The sequence below is a fragment of the Anopheles nili genome, chromosome 3, assembly GCF_943737925.1.
Source record: "Anopheles nili chromosome 3, idAnoNiliSN_F5_01, whole genome shotgun sequence".
NCBI lineage: Eukaryota > Metazoa > Arthropoda > Insecta > Diptera > Culicidae > Anopheles > Anopheles nili.
This window is the reverse complement of record NC_071292.1, coordinates 60,759,045-60,776,188: the sequence shown is the minus strand read 5'-3', so window position 1 is coordinate 60,776,188 and position 17,144 is coordinate 60,759,045. Positions and strand designations below refer to the sequence as shown.

Below are 17,144 nucleotides of genomic sequence, written 5' to 3'. Positions count from 1 at the left end.
AATCACGCATCTTCATCAAACATGGCCGTGTGGCGGACGATAAACATATCAAAACAGGGTGCTTCGAAGCGAAGATGGGGGTTCCCACTCGATAGCTGAAGCGGAGAAAGAATCACGTCCCTCTACAGACGGGCTCAAACGGTGGGTTTTATGTTCACCAGGCCAGGTAACGCGCGGTGCGCTTTCGTCCTTAAAGCTTCCGCATGAACGAGACCGGATCTGTCAGGAGCAGGCAGCTCGCTTGAGCCACGCTACGGAACGGCTACTGACGTAAAGGTGGCTTGCGAGAGGCGGGTCGACACATGTTTTCCCCCCAGCAGCGCACTCGATGAGTTGATGTCCGCAAAACGCGTCTAATAGAACACGATCGGGGAGGCTCCGTCTACCGGTGTTTCAGCAGATTTTACCGACCGGCGAACACAGCGGTTTTCTCGATGCAAAAGCACAAAAACACGGCACTCGAATAGCGCGCGTCCTGCAAACAACGACGGTGTATACACGGGCTCGCTTCACAAGGAAACGCAGATCGGTTATGTTCCGAGATTTTTTTTCTGCTGCTTCCTTTTCTCCACAAACAGAACCCGACCGGAAAAATGCCTGCAAGAGGAGTACAGAATTTTAAAGACCAATTGCAGCCCGGTCTCGAAAGGCGAACCAACAATGCTAGATAAATATGGCTCCACGGGCGGCTGCATCCTGCCACCCAGCCGGGCGGTTGTTTGCGCAATCTCCTTGTTCAACACACAAGTACCAACCTACCGGTGGCTCGAGTTTTGCTCCTCGTCAAAGTCGATTTTTATGCGGCGACACGCTTCTTTGAAAAATCATATTCCCTCGAAGCGTACCCTGCCTGCTACTAAACACCGTGCTTGCCGTAACGTGCTCCAACGGTACCACGTTCGACTTCTTTCTCACTGAAAATTACCATTTCCAAGAAGCTGCTAAAGTACCAGGGTACGGGTGAAAATACGTCAATTTTTCGGGTTGCAACTCGTCGGTGAGAAAGCCCTGGCCTGTTCTGGCGAAACCACCGGAACAAGTGATTCTGCTAAACTTGACAGGTACACATTCTTAACGCCCAATTAATTTTTGTGAGAGCGCAACGTAAAGAAGATTATTTTCCGGCTGAACGCAAGCATCCTTGATACCTGGTATTTTGAGGCGATACTGGCGAAAAGGGACGAAAATACTTGTACATGTTAGCTGCCGTTTGAAATTGATAAGGTCGTGTACAGGCTCCGGAAAACACCGTTCGGCTACGTAAGCAAACAAACAAGTAGAATAAATAGGATGAAAATACACGGTGCGGTAGAGGAAATTTCAAATTAACTGTACCATGTCGAATCAAGCTGGTTTCTTCGTTTATCAACAATATATTTGCCAATGCTTGTTTAGAGATTTAACCATTCAGTCTGCAGACGAATGATAGCACCGGTGAAGACACCGTTTGTGACATTTATGATCGTCTGCCAATCACAACGAAATCCAGACTACAAACGCTCCCCAATTCAGATAGGGAGAGTGCCTCGAAACGCTGCTGCGTAAAATCAAACGATGCTCTCAATATGTCCATTTCTCTAATCTCACGCCATCGATACACTGCCGATGCCGGTGGGCAACATCACCCCTGTATAGCGTAACGAAGACCTGTAATCCATATGCACTGTTCACTGGCCACTCACCAGGCCATGACGTGGTGTGCAAGAAGTTCCCCCGTTCGCACAACAAACAGTCCAGCGAGGGCATCTAAATGCAGTTTCCCTGCCACATCAGGGGCCAGCATCCAAACGCCACACTGAAGGACATCAAAGCGAACTCGTGCTTCCCCCCAAAAGCAGACCCGAAAAGGGAGCTCCCGGTTCCGACATGATGTGCACGAGATCAAATAGACCGATTTCTGCCGGATGCGAGAACACCGGGAGGGGGCTTGCATGGGGCTCTTTATGCACTGCACAGCTGCACTACTGCATTGCACTCTTGTTTTTCTCCTCCTCATGTGCATTTTCCACGTGCAGGTGTTTTCGTGTTCGTTGCGCTTTATGAATACTTTTAAACCCCACCGCCGACGTCGACGACGACGACGACGACAACGACGACATACAGTGCATGACCCTCTCGCTGCTCCAGCTTCCAGCCTACACGCCAGGGTGGGTGGGTTTCCATTTATCGGGAAAACTTCAGCCCACCCTCGTTGGTTACTCGTTCCCGTTTCAAGCGTCCGGAGCACGACAAACGTGTGCATACGCCGACATCATGCACAATTTATTACGTCCCGCTCTCGCTGGTTGGCTTTTTCCCCGTTCCTGGTGCATATATTTCATTAGGTCCATTTGTCCAAGGCACATGCATCCTTCCCTCGTCCAATGTCGCCTGAAAACGACCGGCGAGTGGTGGTGATAAAAAAGCGAGACAAGTGCCTGCCCACTGAAACGGGTGAGCGAACAGAACGAGAGGGAGCGAGAGTGAGTTCCGACGGTGGTGGAGGGGGGAAATAATTTACACAAATTTTGCCTCTGCGCTCATTTACTTACCGGCCAATTCGTATCGTCCGTGCAGTGCGCGGAACCAGGAGAGTCTGGTTCCACCCACGACGCCACATTCGCAGACATTCCCTATAGCAAAGCAATACATTTTCTACTTTACTAGCCTTCGTTTTGCCGTTGTGCTTTTTCCGCTTTCCACGCGATTCATTTTGTGACACGAGCCGTAAGGCCATAGCCACCTACAGCTACCTTTCGCACATACTTTTGTGCTATTTTGGCATGTTTTTTTGCTTTCTTTCTTTCTACCTTTTTTTTTGTTGAGAACATGTTTGCACAACTGTGTCCTCGCCTGTGTTTATCTCGCTGTTCTGCATATGCAAACGAGCCCCTATCGCCAGCCAGCATCATCACCATCATCGGCGTGCAGTAACACTACTTGCCGTGTTTTACCAGAAGTGCAAAGCGGCAGTTTGGCCGCACGTTGCACCGAATGACGCCCACGTGTCGGTGGCCAGAAAAGCGACACAAATACCAAGCGTCGTGATGCACGTGAAGCGAACAACCGTCGTGTTTTCGTCCGAGCACCACTTCAACATTTGGGATTGGTTGAATGTAATCGTTTTAAAAATTCAACTACTAAAACAGCGACATTAAAAGGCGTGCCTTATTCATTTCTATTACGGTGCTGAAATTAAATCGACAGTTGATGAAAGTTTTCCTTCCCGTACGTACACGCGACCTCGCTCCACACACGTGGAGATACATTTTAGCGCACTGCTACTTTCGGGCGCTTCCGAGCTAAAGTTTCCCGCCACGTTAAAAAGGCTCTCGGGGTTGGAGTAGCATGGATGGAGCTTTGCAACGTGTCGGGCAGCAAAAAGAACGGCAAATTGGGAGCATTCCGTTGGGTGGGGCTTGTTTTAATACAACTTTCCCAGCACGATAAAGGGAGCGGGCGCGATGGTGAGTGCAAGCGATGAAACGAAACTGTTCCATTCAAACAGCAATCGCTCGATGGTAACTTTGTGGTGGTGTGTTCGTGAGAGAGAGAGTGGGAAAAAAATTAAATGAAGCAAATATGTTGAAGTACAACTTTTAACCATCCCGATTATAATCAAGCGAAACGTCAGCGTGTTGTCTAACTGGGAACCATTTTACGTCTAACAAAAGCCCTTCCTGGACCTGCTGCTTGTAATTAATTTGTCACAAAGAATTGACAGAAAACACCTCATTCTAAAGGATCCTCTAATGAACACACCATGCATTCAAGAGAGCACCAAGGTTGGGTAGTAAAGCTAAGAAGCTTCTTTTCGTTATAATATCGCAATGAATCAGCCGTCCCAAAAAAAACGCCAACCGCTCGAATATCAACGGACCGTTCAACGGGCTGCTTCATCCGCTATGCGTATGACCTATCTCTAGTGCAGCTATCCGCTTCCTTCCGGTCAATTCGTGCAGCCGTCTCTACAATCACTTCCGCGCCGTTTCACAAGCGACTGATGAAAACGGAACCCAAACCGACGACGACGCCCCTGAAAAGCGACCGCCAAAAAGGGGTTATCGCGGCGTCGGTATCGCATTGCATGCGCATGAAACTGCACACACACACGGTTATCTCTCGAACGCGGTTGGGCACAGTTGCTCGCAACCGGAAACTGATCGTCGGTGCGGATATCTCGTGCCACCGAGCGCACCATGACTCTGGCGGTGAGTGGTGGAGTTCGGAAAATCTCTTGCGGTTTTCCTGCGAGCTTTCCCATGATGGAGCACGCCGTGTGGCCGCATGTCACGTTTTGCCATCCAGAAAAAAGCACACTGACCGGAGGGGATTTTTAACACAACGTTCCACTGAAACTAGACAAGCGTCAACTCACACCACCGACTCTCGTCCGGACGGTCAACGGCAACGCTACAAAATCAAATCCGAAGGCCCCGCCGTTCCGCCGTAACGCTGACGACGGACCACGCGCGAAAAGCTGTTTCGCGCTCCGGTGGAGATGATGTGCCACTTATCATTGCTACCGTGCTGATGCTGGCCCATTCGTTCCTTCCCGGCCCTGGCACGAGAGCGGCGTACACGGAATTTGCAAATGCTAAAAAATTTTGACGTCTAAAATGCAATTTCCACTTCCAGCTGAGTTCGAGCGGAAAACGGGAGAACACCCGCCTCCAACGTGATATCCGTGAAACGGATAAAGTTCAGTCATGCAACTAGCGACTTTGGCCGTGGCGCAACGAGAAACGTACGAAACGGCGAAACGGGAGCTCTGCTGCTAACGTCGATTTTGGTACGGTTTGAGCGTGCCGTGGCATAAATACGAGTCGGAATACAAAACTACCGCCTCGCCAAACAAAGTGAAACTAATTAAAAAGTAATTTGCAAACACAAGAGCGGAAAAGACACGCTTCCCCCGCACGGGCAGATAATAATTCACCATCCAGTGGGAAGGTGGGCGTGGGAAGGTTTTTGGGGACGAGTAGCGGATGTTGGAAATTGGGAGTTAAATAAACGCGAAAAACATCGTTCTTACATGTGTTGATTGGTGTTGGTGGTGCTATCGGTGCATGATTAATTGTTTCATTGATACGGAATACAAAAAAAAAACCGATGCAAACGGAGGAACTGCGCAAATAGTAAAATATTTATTTTGACGTTCATTTGGAGAACCATAGTCAATAGCCCAGATCGGTTGCCGCAGATGCATCCACACGACAATAATTGAACGTGAAGTTTCCGCATACACGCATTATTAAAGCAAGAAACAATATTAACATGATTTCTCATGCATCATGCAGCACGCTCAGTGGTTCAATACATTTCATAAATAGCACAATTGAGTTTATAAGCTCAATATCAGCTTAATAAAAGCATAGAAAATAAAAACTGCAATCAAAGGTTCAAAATAATGATGGTATGGATCATTTCTTTTAACGGAAACGACGAAACAATTTAACGTTAATTTTATTAAATCACAGCGTTGAAAAAAACAGGAAGATAAACGAATTTGTGCACACACCTACGAATGGATGACGCACAAGTAAATCAACATGCCGTTAACATCAACTCGGCAACGATGAAACACATTCGGTGCCGACGAGAACCATTTCCATCGTCGGTTGGGAAAGTCCAACAAATTACTGATCCCCGTCGACCGTTTTTCCCTCTTCCGGAATTCGCACCCGTGCGAGTGATTGTGTCATCGGTGCTGCGAACAGAATTTCTCGCCCAAAGAAATCAACAATCTCGATGTGTGAAAATTCGGCTTCTGTGAAACCTTTCCAGCATAATACACACGCTGTTCAAACATATAGATAAAAAAGTGCAGAGAAATCGCGTCCAATTTACCAACCGGTGTACGACGCTTAACTCTCATGAAAAAAGTAAACGTATTCTGAGCCACTTTCACGTTGCAATGCACGTTTAATAGCGTGCAAGTGCCAATGGACTTAACTGCAAAAAGCAGAAAAAAATATATATACGGCAGCAAAAACATACAAACGAACATAATTGGAAGTGGAGATGTGCAGCCATTTTTTTATTCACCATGCAACATGATCCTCACCATCATGATCAAGAGAACGAAACGAAGTACAGCAAGGGGTTGGAACACAAACACACCGGAAAAATCACTGCACCGCGTAATTGTACTTATACTGTCTGGTTCACGCAGAATTCGTTAGCTGCGCGAATTGGATTGGAGCGTTTTAATTGATTTATCCAAGTGCATGAGTATAAATGCGATTACATTCGTTTTAAATCGACGTAATAGCGCGCATTGTGCTAATATGAGCACAGACAAGTGGGGATGTAATATTGCGGAAGACACACAAAAAAAACGCAAATTAACTTATAGAAATGTGTTTCGCAAATGCTCAATACTTTAAGGTACGCTCAACTAATGAAAAAATGCTATGCAATACCCAAAACTGGAAAATGTTCAATCAAACCGATGTACAAGCTCATAAAAAGCCAAAAATAAACCGGTCAAAGTAAACTCCCCACGGGGAGCGGAAAGGAAAATAAACTAGCGTAACAAATGGCATCGCAGTGCTGGCTGAATACATTTGGAGATAAAAATATCTCCATTTTTCACCACTACTAAATCGCCGGTTCCATCATGCGCAGCACTTACGAAAATTGCATACGAAAACTGTAAACACGATCGGCCAGGCGCGGTCCCTTCGTATCGGGTTGAGGAGTAGGAGCTCGAGCTGGAACTGACCACCCGGGCCAATCAACCCATAAGTACAAATTTGGTAAATTTTTGCGCCAATTATGCGGTTTAGCGAATGGTACGTTTCAATGATATGAATACTTTGGCTATTGTAGATTGAATTACACCTTTATATGTGCGCGGAGAAAACCCACAATCTATTGATAGCATCTGAAGCAGTATTTTACCAGCACCAACCACTTTTATTGATTCAATTTTACCGCAAGGGTTTAGGATTTCAGCGTGATCGCTCGTCCCTTTCGCTCCAGTTTAGCTGTGTGAGGGAAAGTTTCGGTTAGGTTTCGCCCATCATTCCATACCAAGGGTCAAATTTCACACTCTCCACCAAAAGAATGCAGGCGAAAATGGGGAGCAACAGGGAAAACTTTCGAGAAAAACTAAATCGAGCGAATGTGTAGTGCTTCAGTACTTCACCCTATCGTACTCTGAGTTGGTTCATCATGTGAAGGAATTTACGACGATAAGCTGAAGCTCTCCCCCAGGGCTAAATGATGATGATGATGGTGGTGATGTGTTCTCGGTGGAAAATTTACACCCTACAAACACCCGCAGTACATTTTGGGGGCATAAAAATCGATCGGATGTGTACGTAAGGAATACATGGGTTTCTGTGCATGTGGCATTTAATACCAACACCGATTTCCGATCGCACTTTCGTTCGACTTTGATGACCCACTTTTCGATGGGGTTTGAGAAAATCTCGAAAAATCAGTACCAGACTAACGAGGACGTCAGCAAACTGTAAGTACACATGGGTACAGTATCGTTAACTAATTATAAAATAGTAGGAACGAAATGGAATGATTGGCAAAATTTCGAACCTAATTTAAACTTCCCAGTACTGCGCTTCGAACATTCAATCATGTTTTAAATTCAATCGCAGAACATTAAGCAATTAATCAATGGCATTAAAAGACCTACACAATTTTTCGTACAGCTGCAAAGTGTAAGAAATAAATGGATTAATTGTGCTACAATTTGTCTACTTACATAATCGGCCGAAGCTGTGCGATAATCGCTTTTTTATCTTCTGCAGAGCACCTCCTTTTTTCTCGCGCATGGTTACCCCTGGAAGGAAAATTAAGAAATTAAGAAAGAGTAAGCTCATTGTTGCCTCTAAAATATCATCATTGTACAAAGCGAAACCCCTTCATCATTAGCACTGATGCACGGAGTATAATTTTAAACAAAAACCACCACTTATGATAAACCAACATTGCGCATAAATTACATCAAAACGATTGCTTTAGGAAACCAAACGGAAGCAGCACCCTACTCATTGATTGGATTATGCTATTTATTGAACAAAATAAAATTCAATCATTTTAAATTTCCAACTCCTCGTATGCGCCGCTGAGAAAAGTGTTCCACCGTGCAGCGGGTAACGGTGCACCGGAAAATGAAACGAAAAAAAGCGGCAAATGAACAACACCCGTTGCAAAACCAGCCAAGTGTTGCGCAATTAGTAATCGTCTCTCATTTTCCACCAGCCAATGCAACAACCGGGTGAGATAAGCTTATTTGTTGAAACATGAAGAAAATAACATAATGAACGAAATACAAGCCGCTTGAAACATGAAAAAGTGATGACTTGAATGGGGGGCGTTCATAAAAAAAAACCACGAATCAAACGGCGTTCGGTCTGAATGGAGGGTTGTTTGATCGGGGGCGCCCAATTTGGAATCTCGGCGGATACAAAAGTTCACAAGCAATTCAAAACATAAAGCGGGCTACAAAATGGGTAGCAATACAGATATTAATGCTAATTGAAACTCAAGCTTTCTTTCTTCCCTCTAAATCAGGCGCCTCTTCTCTTCCAATCATAATTAATCGTGTGCCTGGAGCGGAAAAATTAAAGGGAACTATTGCTGCACTAGAGCTCGAATGACGAGGAGAAAATAACACACTGTTTGCACCCGCTGCTGGGGCGCCATCGTGCACTAATTTTCAAACAGACCAAACTCTTCTAAAGGCTGCGGTGCGGCTGTTCATCAGTCGTCGTGTCGGAGAACAGCGTTTCATTACCAACCATTCAACCACCTCAATTGAGTCACCTTTGATGGACAAAAAAAGCTCGCAACACCGTCTCACCATCTGAATCACTCCCCACTGTGGCACTGAGTGAATTGAAATGGACCACATATACACCTCCTCGGTCGGCCATGTGTACGCTACGCTGTTTGTTTTCCATCCACTGCTAATTATTGCGAAACGCGTCGTGAACTTGAACGCGGCGAAACAAACTCACACTCTACTGGCGAGGGCGCAATGCAACCTTTAGGCCAGCCTAAATCCGGAGGAGACACTGCAACGGAAATGGCGGGCGGGCGGGCGGTCGTGCGCCACACGAGAAGCTTCATTCAGCCAGGCGAAGTTCAACGGAACTCGATCGCACCTTACACGCACTCGTCAATGGTGTTGCACCTTACCCCACTCTAAAGCAGAGGCATTGAATGTGCAAACTGCAATCACGGCCCCGCGAACGAAACAGGCGTGAGCGCGCGCGATCCACGTAATTGTCATCAGCGTGACGCGTTGAATTAAAACGATTGCCGCAAAAAAGGAAGCAATTGTCGAGTTTCAATTTCAAATTCCAAACAGTGTGTGACCTCTCCCGCGGGGGCCGTTTCCGTCCGACGCCCCATCGCACCGCGGACGGTTTCCGATTCAACGTTTCCGTCCCGTGAGTGGATCCACTCTAACGTGCTAAAGGTTAGTTTGCAAGTCTGTTGAACCATTGTGGATTCACGCTGCTGGCAACATGGCAACGCATAGCAGTTGAGTTGAAGTACCTCTGTGCATAGCAGCATGATAACATAAACTTTGATATGGTGAGCAAAACATTTGCCTCACGGTTTTAATATTCAGTCCCATATAGGAAAAAAGGAAAATGGCATATTAAAAACGACAATACGAATATATGCACAACGATCGGAATATAAACATGATACAAGAACCGCCAAAGCATTAATTAATATATTATAAATGGTCGGCGAATTCCGAGAAACGGTACGAATTTATACATTAACGTGACACAAACAAAGAGCCATCGCCCTGGCCTGGGCACTTCTGAGAACGCGGAAATGCTACTGTTTATACGTTCACCCGCCGGTCAGATCCGAGCACGATCCATCGCCGATCATGTTTATAGTCCGGAAACCTAAACACATACCCAAATGGACACATTGCCGACGACGATCACAGCATCGCATCAACAACATGGAACATCATCAAGCATCCCTGCGGCGGTCGAGATGAAGGAGACGGTAAGGAGAGAATCAAAGAGCGATCGGGTCACAAACATAAATAGAAAACGGGGCTATCATATTGCACCGAGCGCAATAGCGGTTGGACTTGCACGAACTGCTCTCGTCTTTCCGCGAACGCACACGGACACAAACAGGCAGTATCAAAATACAACCGGCGGCAACTGGCGTTCGAATGCACCGGCGAAGGCGAAGGAAAACAGAAAGCCCTTGATCCGCACAGCAGGAGAAAATTGGCCCGTGCAATGACTCTCGGTAGCACACCCGGTGGAGCTGTTTAATTGGAAAATGCACACGCACACCACTCCCAAGAAACCCTTGGAGGGGGGAGAGAGAAAGAGAGATAGGGAAAAACTAAAACGATTTCACGCAATCGTGACGAACGCGAGAGAAAAAAAAACGCACGTTTCAGTTGCGGAAACGCTGCTGCTGGGGATGCTATGAAGCGCGCATCATCACCATCATCAGTGTCGGTTGGTTTGCGAGTTCGATTCGAAGTGAACGTCTCCGTTCTCGAAGGCGTTATCGGTCTAATTGAAGCTCGCAGACTATCACCGCTCCGGGAGGAAGGGGAAGAACGCTCGAAGGTTTACAAAAACTTCAATAAACTCGAGTCACTGAGCACCGGCGCACCCGAGGAGAGGACACGTTCTTGAACTCGCTTCAAGCATAACCTAGGTCAAAACCTCACTTCAACAAGCCATCAACGAGCTGCTAGAAGCGCGTCTTCCTGTTTGATCGACGATGGGACGGAGTGCAGATAGACTTGTTACAGTTTCTTCGCTCCTTCGATGCCACCGTTGGTGGTGGACAAGCGAAGTGATAATAAGTAGCTTGTTCTCGGCACCAGCCCTCACAGGCAGGCCACCAGCAGCATGTCACGCAGTCAGGATGCCTGAAGCACGCAATCATGGCGCGCGCGCGCGCTGGTAAGCTTCCCTTATCACATTCACCTTCCGCACGATCGTTTGTGCTTTTTCGCAGATAGCAAGTAAAGCCCGCCCTTGCGTCGTTGCGGAAGACGATTTGCGCACGATTACTTGTTGACAAGCAGACAATGTGACCGTACGGAACCGCACAGGACCTGCTGGCATCCGTCGGGCCGCAAGGTACCGGGACTGACGAGCTAGGGAAGAAGACGTGCTCTCCTCTCGCGACAGATATTACGGCAACGGCAATAGCAGGAACGTCAGCGATTGTGGGTAACTGGCTTTAATTAAATATGGCGCATCGTTTAGCGTGGATGGAGCACGAGACGGCGACAAATGAATTAAACGAACCTTCGCCAAGGACTGCCGATCTGCACGCTAGATGGGAAGATTTTTATCGTCCCGACAATTGTGAATATTTTGCTGCACACAGACATCACGGGTCACGCTGCTGGGCTCGTCTGTCAGCGAGAGCAATGGTACTACGTTCCGATAGAACAATGAAGCGGTCGCTGGACCGTTGTTATCCAGTGTCTATTACGGTCCCGGAGGTTTCAGCTGTAGAGGACGACATTATGGTCTTGCTTCGTAGACGAGCTGATTCATCGATAAGCCTCATATGCAAATAGCAAGGTGACGCAAACCCTCCATTACAAAGCTTGAGGAAATGCGCGAAGACGCTATGGACGACGGGTTGCTGCTCACAAAAAACGTGATTATTGACCACGTTTTTTTTTGCAAATGAAACTAGCCAATTGCGTCCCTGTGTGCAAAGCAAAAAAAAAGCATACACTTCCTTCTACGATCGCCGTAATTGATGGCTTAGCACAGTACCGCTGGTAGTTCGAACGTCGTGTGTTTGTTACATGACTGCAGTTAAGTGAAAATCGCTGTAAACTTTTACGTCCATTCAAATAGCGGTTTGACAGACGTATAAGCGTTATGGTGACCGTTTTTCCGCGCGTCTATTATCACACCCAACACACCGGCTATGGTGAACGGTGACAGATAAGCATTGAACGGGGTTATGATTCATTGCCGTTCGGCGAGGAATCAGTTAAGTGGTTCAGGAAATGAATCCAAAGGGCTTTCAACTCTTGTTGACCGCATCGAGCTCATCGAGTAGAAGTAGTCAAAGGTAGCTGATAAATGTACCCATTACTAATCGTACGTTGGGCAACATGCGAAATAAACAGTTGTTGCTCCAGCTGGTTATCGGTGAAAGATATTCATAAGTAAAAATAAACCATGACATGACCGTTGCAGCAAACAAAACACACTCGTGTTTTTGGTTGAAAATCGTTACATATTTTCAAACAAATTTTATCATCAACCTTTTGGAGGTGAAAAGCACCGAAACGGCTATTCCAAGCTTTCTAATTTTCCTCACAAACACTCCTCAACAAGACCAATCACTAACAAACCGTTAAGCCCGCCTAAAACCTTGTACATCATTCCCAGCATTATCATCACCACCGAAAATCCCGTTGACCTAATGGAGCTCCGAATCCCTAAAAGCTTGTGCCCTATTAAACCATCAAACCTCTCCTAATCGTGGTGGAAAAAAGGGCGACCTTATCCGGCAACGTTACGCAATCTCATATGGCGACCTTCTCACGTCCACTAAACACTTTCAATGCGCGGCAGAGTGCACTTTTGAGGCGATGGAAAGTGGGGTCACCATTTTTTTAAACAAAAAGAAACACATCAGCAAAAAAAAGAAGATAAACGCACCACCACGGCACCTCGGCTCGCGCGCGTTCCATGACACCTACCCTAAAACACGCGATTGTGATTGTGCCGCACGCACCGATCCAGCGACCGTTGAACAGATTGCACCGGCCACAGCTCCGAAACCACCGAAGCCGGCCAGTTACGCAACCAACCGAACGAACCACCGATTCGCCGGCCACCCGATGGGTCGAAAAAACAAAACAACCCACCTCTTTCACCAGCCGAACTGTACGCGCACAAAAGACACGTTTACCACGCACGCCATGAGCGCTGGGTGCATGGTTTGGTGCGGTCCGCAAGACCGGCTGATAAGTGCAGCCACTCAGGGGTTGCAAAACGATCCTCGCAAATCGGCGCGAACCCGCCGAAACAACGATGGAGCAAAAGGGCATTAGATTAGACGAACGGTTTTTATCGGTCGATGGGAAAACCGTGCTGCCACAGTTCCATATTTAAAGTAGGTCCCGGAGCAGTTGCGTCGACATTGCCACGGTGCGAGTGCTGCAAGAATAACTGTGACCGTGCGACGACCTTTCCTGGAACCGAACGATGAACCGCACGGGGAAAGGAAACCCGAGATGGCCATGCAGGTCCTGGATGGTGCTTGTGGTACTCGTTGGAATCACGGTCGGAACTGGCCAGACGGAGGCGAGTCCAACGAATCCTGTCTTCATTCAACGGGATCTTCCACCGGCACCACCGTACGCGTTCGGTTTGCAGGACTTTGACAGCTCCGAGGAGGTGACGATCGTAAAACGCTCTGGACAAACGGTACACCCGCAGGTGGCGTACTTGACGACACCTCCGCAACCAGACGCGACTCCATTGGCCAAAGCGCAACAGGTGCAGACGGCTTCAGTGCCTCAGCCTCTTCCAGTTCCTCTACCACTTCAGCAGCAGCAGCAACAGCAGCAGCAGCAATTGCCGGTAAAACCACCTAAGAAAGCTCCTTCACAGAAAGCCACAGCTGTGGCCAGTGGATTGGCTCCATCGAAAGCATCCATCGGTTCCGAAGGTGTTGGTGGGACGTTCGCCACGAAAGCCGTTCCCCAGATGGCTGACCAAGGTGGCGCCACTCCCGGGAAAACCTCCCTCATGGAGGTGGAACTGGAACCGGCACCACGACCGGAGGATTTACCCCAACCATCGGATCTCGAGAACACCATCCCACAGCACCAGAAGCGCAACGTGTACAATCGGTACGCGACGGAAGTTCAACCCAGTGCCTGTGGATGTGGTGGGTACGTTCTGGTCGAGAAGAAGATCTACGTGTGTGAACCGAAGGAAACGATCGTACGGCTGATGAAACGCAGCCACGATGATGTTTGTGCCGCCCAGGAAACGCAACACGTCGGTGTCATCCAGACGCCCGAGAACCCGGAGCAGATGTTCCAGCTGATACCGATGCCCGAGGGGATGGAACCGCGCTAGTGACGACCTTCAGCAACATTAGCAGTAAGCATTATTTATGATCTGTTATAATAGTATCGCTAGCCAATAAAGCTGTTGTACAATGACTCGCGGATTACCACCACGGGTTTGAGGGAGTGCGACTGTCTCGAACACAAAGACAAAACACACAAAAAAATTGCGCCACTTGTTCGGTCGCGTACACGATTTGCTTATGCAATTGCTTTCCAATGTACCTTCCATTCTGTTTTGGTTCGAACCTCGGCGGGGTAATGGTAAAAGGGAACTGTTACAGCGTGGCGTAGGGTTTCCATTTCCATTTTCGAATTTCGGCACCAACCAAGTAGGGCTTCACAGTGGGACAAACGGTGCACAAATGGATGGCCGCGAAAAGACTACGAGATGCACCTCGGTCGCGGCCTAATGATGATTATGAGCCATTACTGGACGAAATTGCGAATCGAAAAAAAAGGAGAAAGAGAGCAAAAGAAACTGACGAAGCCGCGAGGACGAAACGAGCCACGAACAAATGATGATGATGATGATGTGGATGATGACCCACCGAGTTCGGTTACGTCAGACCGAAATTTGCTCACGCCAAACGTGCTCACAGATAGAAGGCAGCACTCCTCTTTTCAACCCCGAAAACTGAACACACCACCACCAGATGCTGTTGCACAGGCAAACAACAGTTACACGGTCGGGAGGGTCACCGCCGCAGTAGCTCGGTAATTGATCATGATTCGCGATTCGCGTAGTTTCCGATGAGTTCGCGGTCGGTCGGTGGAGTTTTATCGCATCAGAACCCAACCCGATGATATGGTCGTTTGGGGAGCTACTTGTCGGAGCAGAGCGCAGCCACTTCCACAATTTCGCCGCACAACCGTACGGAAAGCTACTGCTGGTGCTGGTGCTGCTGCTGATGGTGAATGCAAACGACTGCCAGAAAAAGAAAACACCGAACCGAGAGGGAAGATTAAACCGAGAATATGATCAGTTCGCGAATAGTCACGAAATGAACGGCAAGTTAATCAACCGGCTGGTGGTGCGCTTCGAGAGAGCTTCGAAGCAGACGGTGAGCCTTTCGCAAGATGGTAGATAACAAAATGGCGTTCGCACGGAAGCCGGCACTGAGTTTTACACGAACGATGCCCCAATTTTCTTGCTCGGTCTAATATCGGACTACGTAGCCATTAAATTGATGGCTTTCTTCTGAGTGCGCAGTGTATCGCCCCCCTCAGCCAGATGTTAACCAGACCTCGGGAAAGTGGATCTTTTTTGGGGGGGTTTCAGTTAGCCCACCGACGGATAGATGTTGGTTGTTCCATTACGGAAGCCGAATGCACTTTCATTTTACGCTACCAAAATTTGCTAGCTTTAGGCATGGTTTCTCTCGCGGTCATATTTCTGTAATGCAACTCATCTACCCAACTACGAGTAGATTGGCAGGCTGATGACCAACTAAAAAAGGGGACCATTTTCAAAGCAGGAGGAAAAAAGCGCATATTCCATTTGACGCAACCCTTCCGGCACTGGATGCATGTTTCTGTGTACCCTCATTAACGCCGTTTGCGCTTAATTATCTCGTATTCTGAACGTGCTAAATGTACACTACCGTCCCACGACCGAAAGGCCCATGGCAAATGGGATGCAGCACACCGCACGCTCGCGGTCTGACGAAAATGATTAGCTTTAATTAGACGTTCAATTAGCACAAAGCCGAATGAGTCAGTATGAGGACGTAGATACATATGAACTGGAGGCAGCGAAAAAAAAGGAAACACTCTGCCTCATCAATGAATGCATCGCAAGCGCGAACAAAAAAGAAACAGAGCAGCCAATATGTACTAGGAGTTGCCTTCACCATTCATTAATCATATGAAAATGAATTGGGCCCGTTCTCGTGCGCTCCCATTCGCAACTGCTGTCGTCGGATGGAAACTTTATTTCGCACATTTTGCGGTCCATTTCTCATCTGGCTGGGCAAAAACCGACCGCTGGTGTGATCATCATTGGCGCTAGAAGTTGGCTACTCGAAACGGTGAACAAAAAAGTGGCGTGATATTCCGCGATAATTTTTTTTCCCTCCGCTTAATTTCACAAGGGAACTGAGACAGACACCCACGATCCCACCCCCAATAGCACATCGAAAGCTTGGGGTGTCGATGTCGAGAACGTTTCCCAGCTGGATGCAGCGTTATGATGCATTTGTTCCCACCGGTAGAGGGTACTTTTTGTCGGAATTTTCAACCGCTCCGAGTGAGCCAAAAAATTCATTTTGTGTACCATTATCATGCTTAATGCTCGCTCCCCGGGGAGCGACAAAAGCCACCCGATCGTTAATGGAGATGAACTTTAGCGGGTGGTTTCATGCGTCCGGATGCGCGGTTTGCTTTTATCACCGACGACGAAAAAAGGCGTAACAAGGCTGGGAACGAACCGGTGAGCGAGCGGACTGTGGCTTCAGCTCACTAAATGTGCATTCAGTTTAATAATTATTTCACGATTCCGCTTCGTGCGTCCGTTTGAATGATTTACGATCACCCGGCAGCAATAAATGTCCAACGCGATCGCCGCCAGGTCGCTCTCGGTCGCGGTCGCTCTTGTGCGACCGGAAAATGCACCAAATGGAACTGTGGCAAAAATATGTATATATAAAATTTACATTAGGTTTCTACCGGATGGACGTGCGAATTCTTGTGAAGGAAGAAAACATGCGCCCCAAAGCGTCATGACTCAACTTTCCGTGGCAAAAACATATCCACGCGCGTCTCAAAAAGCCCACCGGAAAGCACAAAGGAGCAACGGAAATGAAGCCACATAAAGCTGTACCGCGCGGTAATATTGGCTGAACCCCAACGGGAAGGCTTACCGACGAAGCTCGTCTTCTTATGCCATCTTTTATGGAACTCTCAGAATCGAATGCTAACACGCGGTGGTGCCGGCAATCGGTGACCAGAAGATCACGGACCCAGGTCATAGAACCTTCTCCTGTAGGGTCGTAAAGTTCGAAACAACGTAACCCGAAAGGTAGCACACTGTCGACTGCTGCTCTGCCGCCGACGGGAGTAATAAAATTATACGACT

At 47.8% G+C, this 17,144-nt stretch overlaps 1 protein-coding gene across 1 annotated transcript in view; it reads right to left on the bottom strand.

Moving 5' to 3' along the window:
* LOC128726477 (cyclin-dependent kinase 14) overlaps positions 1–17,144 on the bottom strand; it is an 84,608-nt gene that overhangs the window by 64,802 nt on the left and 2,662 nt on the right. The window contains exon 2 of the mRNA XM_053820290.1: positions 7,709–7,786. Coding sequence (XP_053676265.1) covers positions 7,709–7,786 — 78 coding nt within the window. The remainder of the gene's footprint in view (positions 1–7,708; positions 7,787–17,144) is intronic.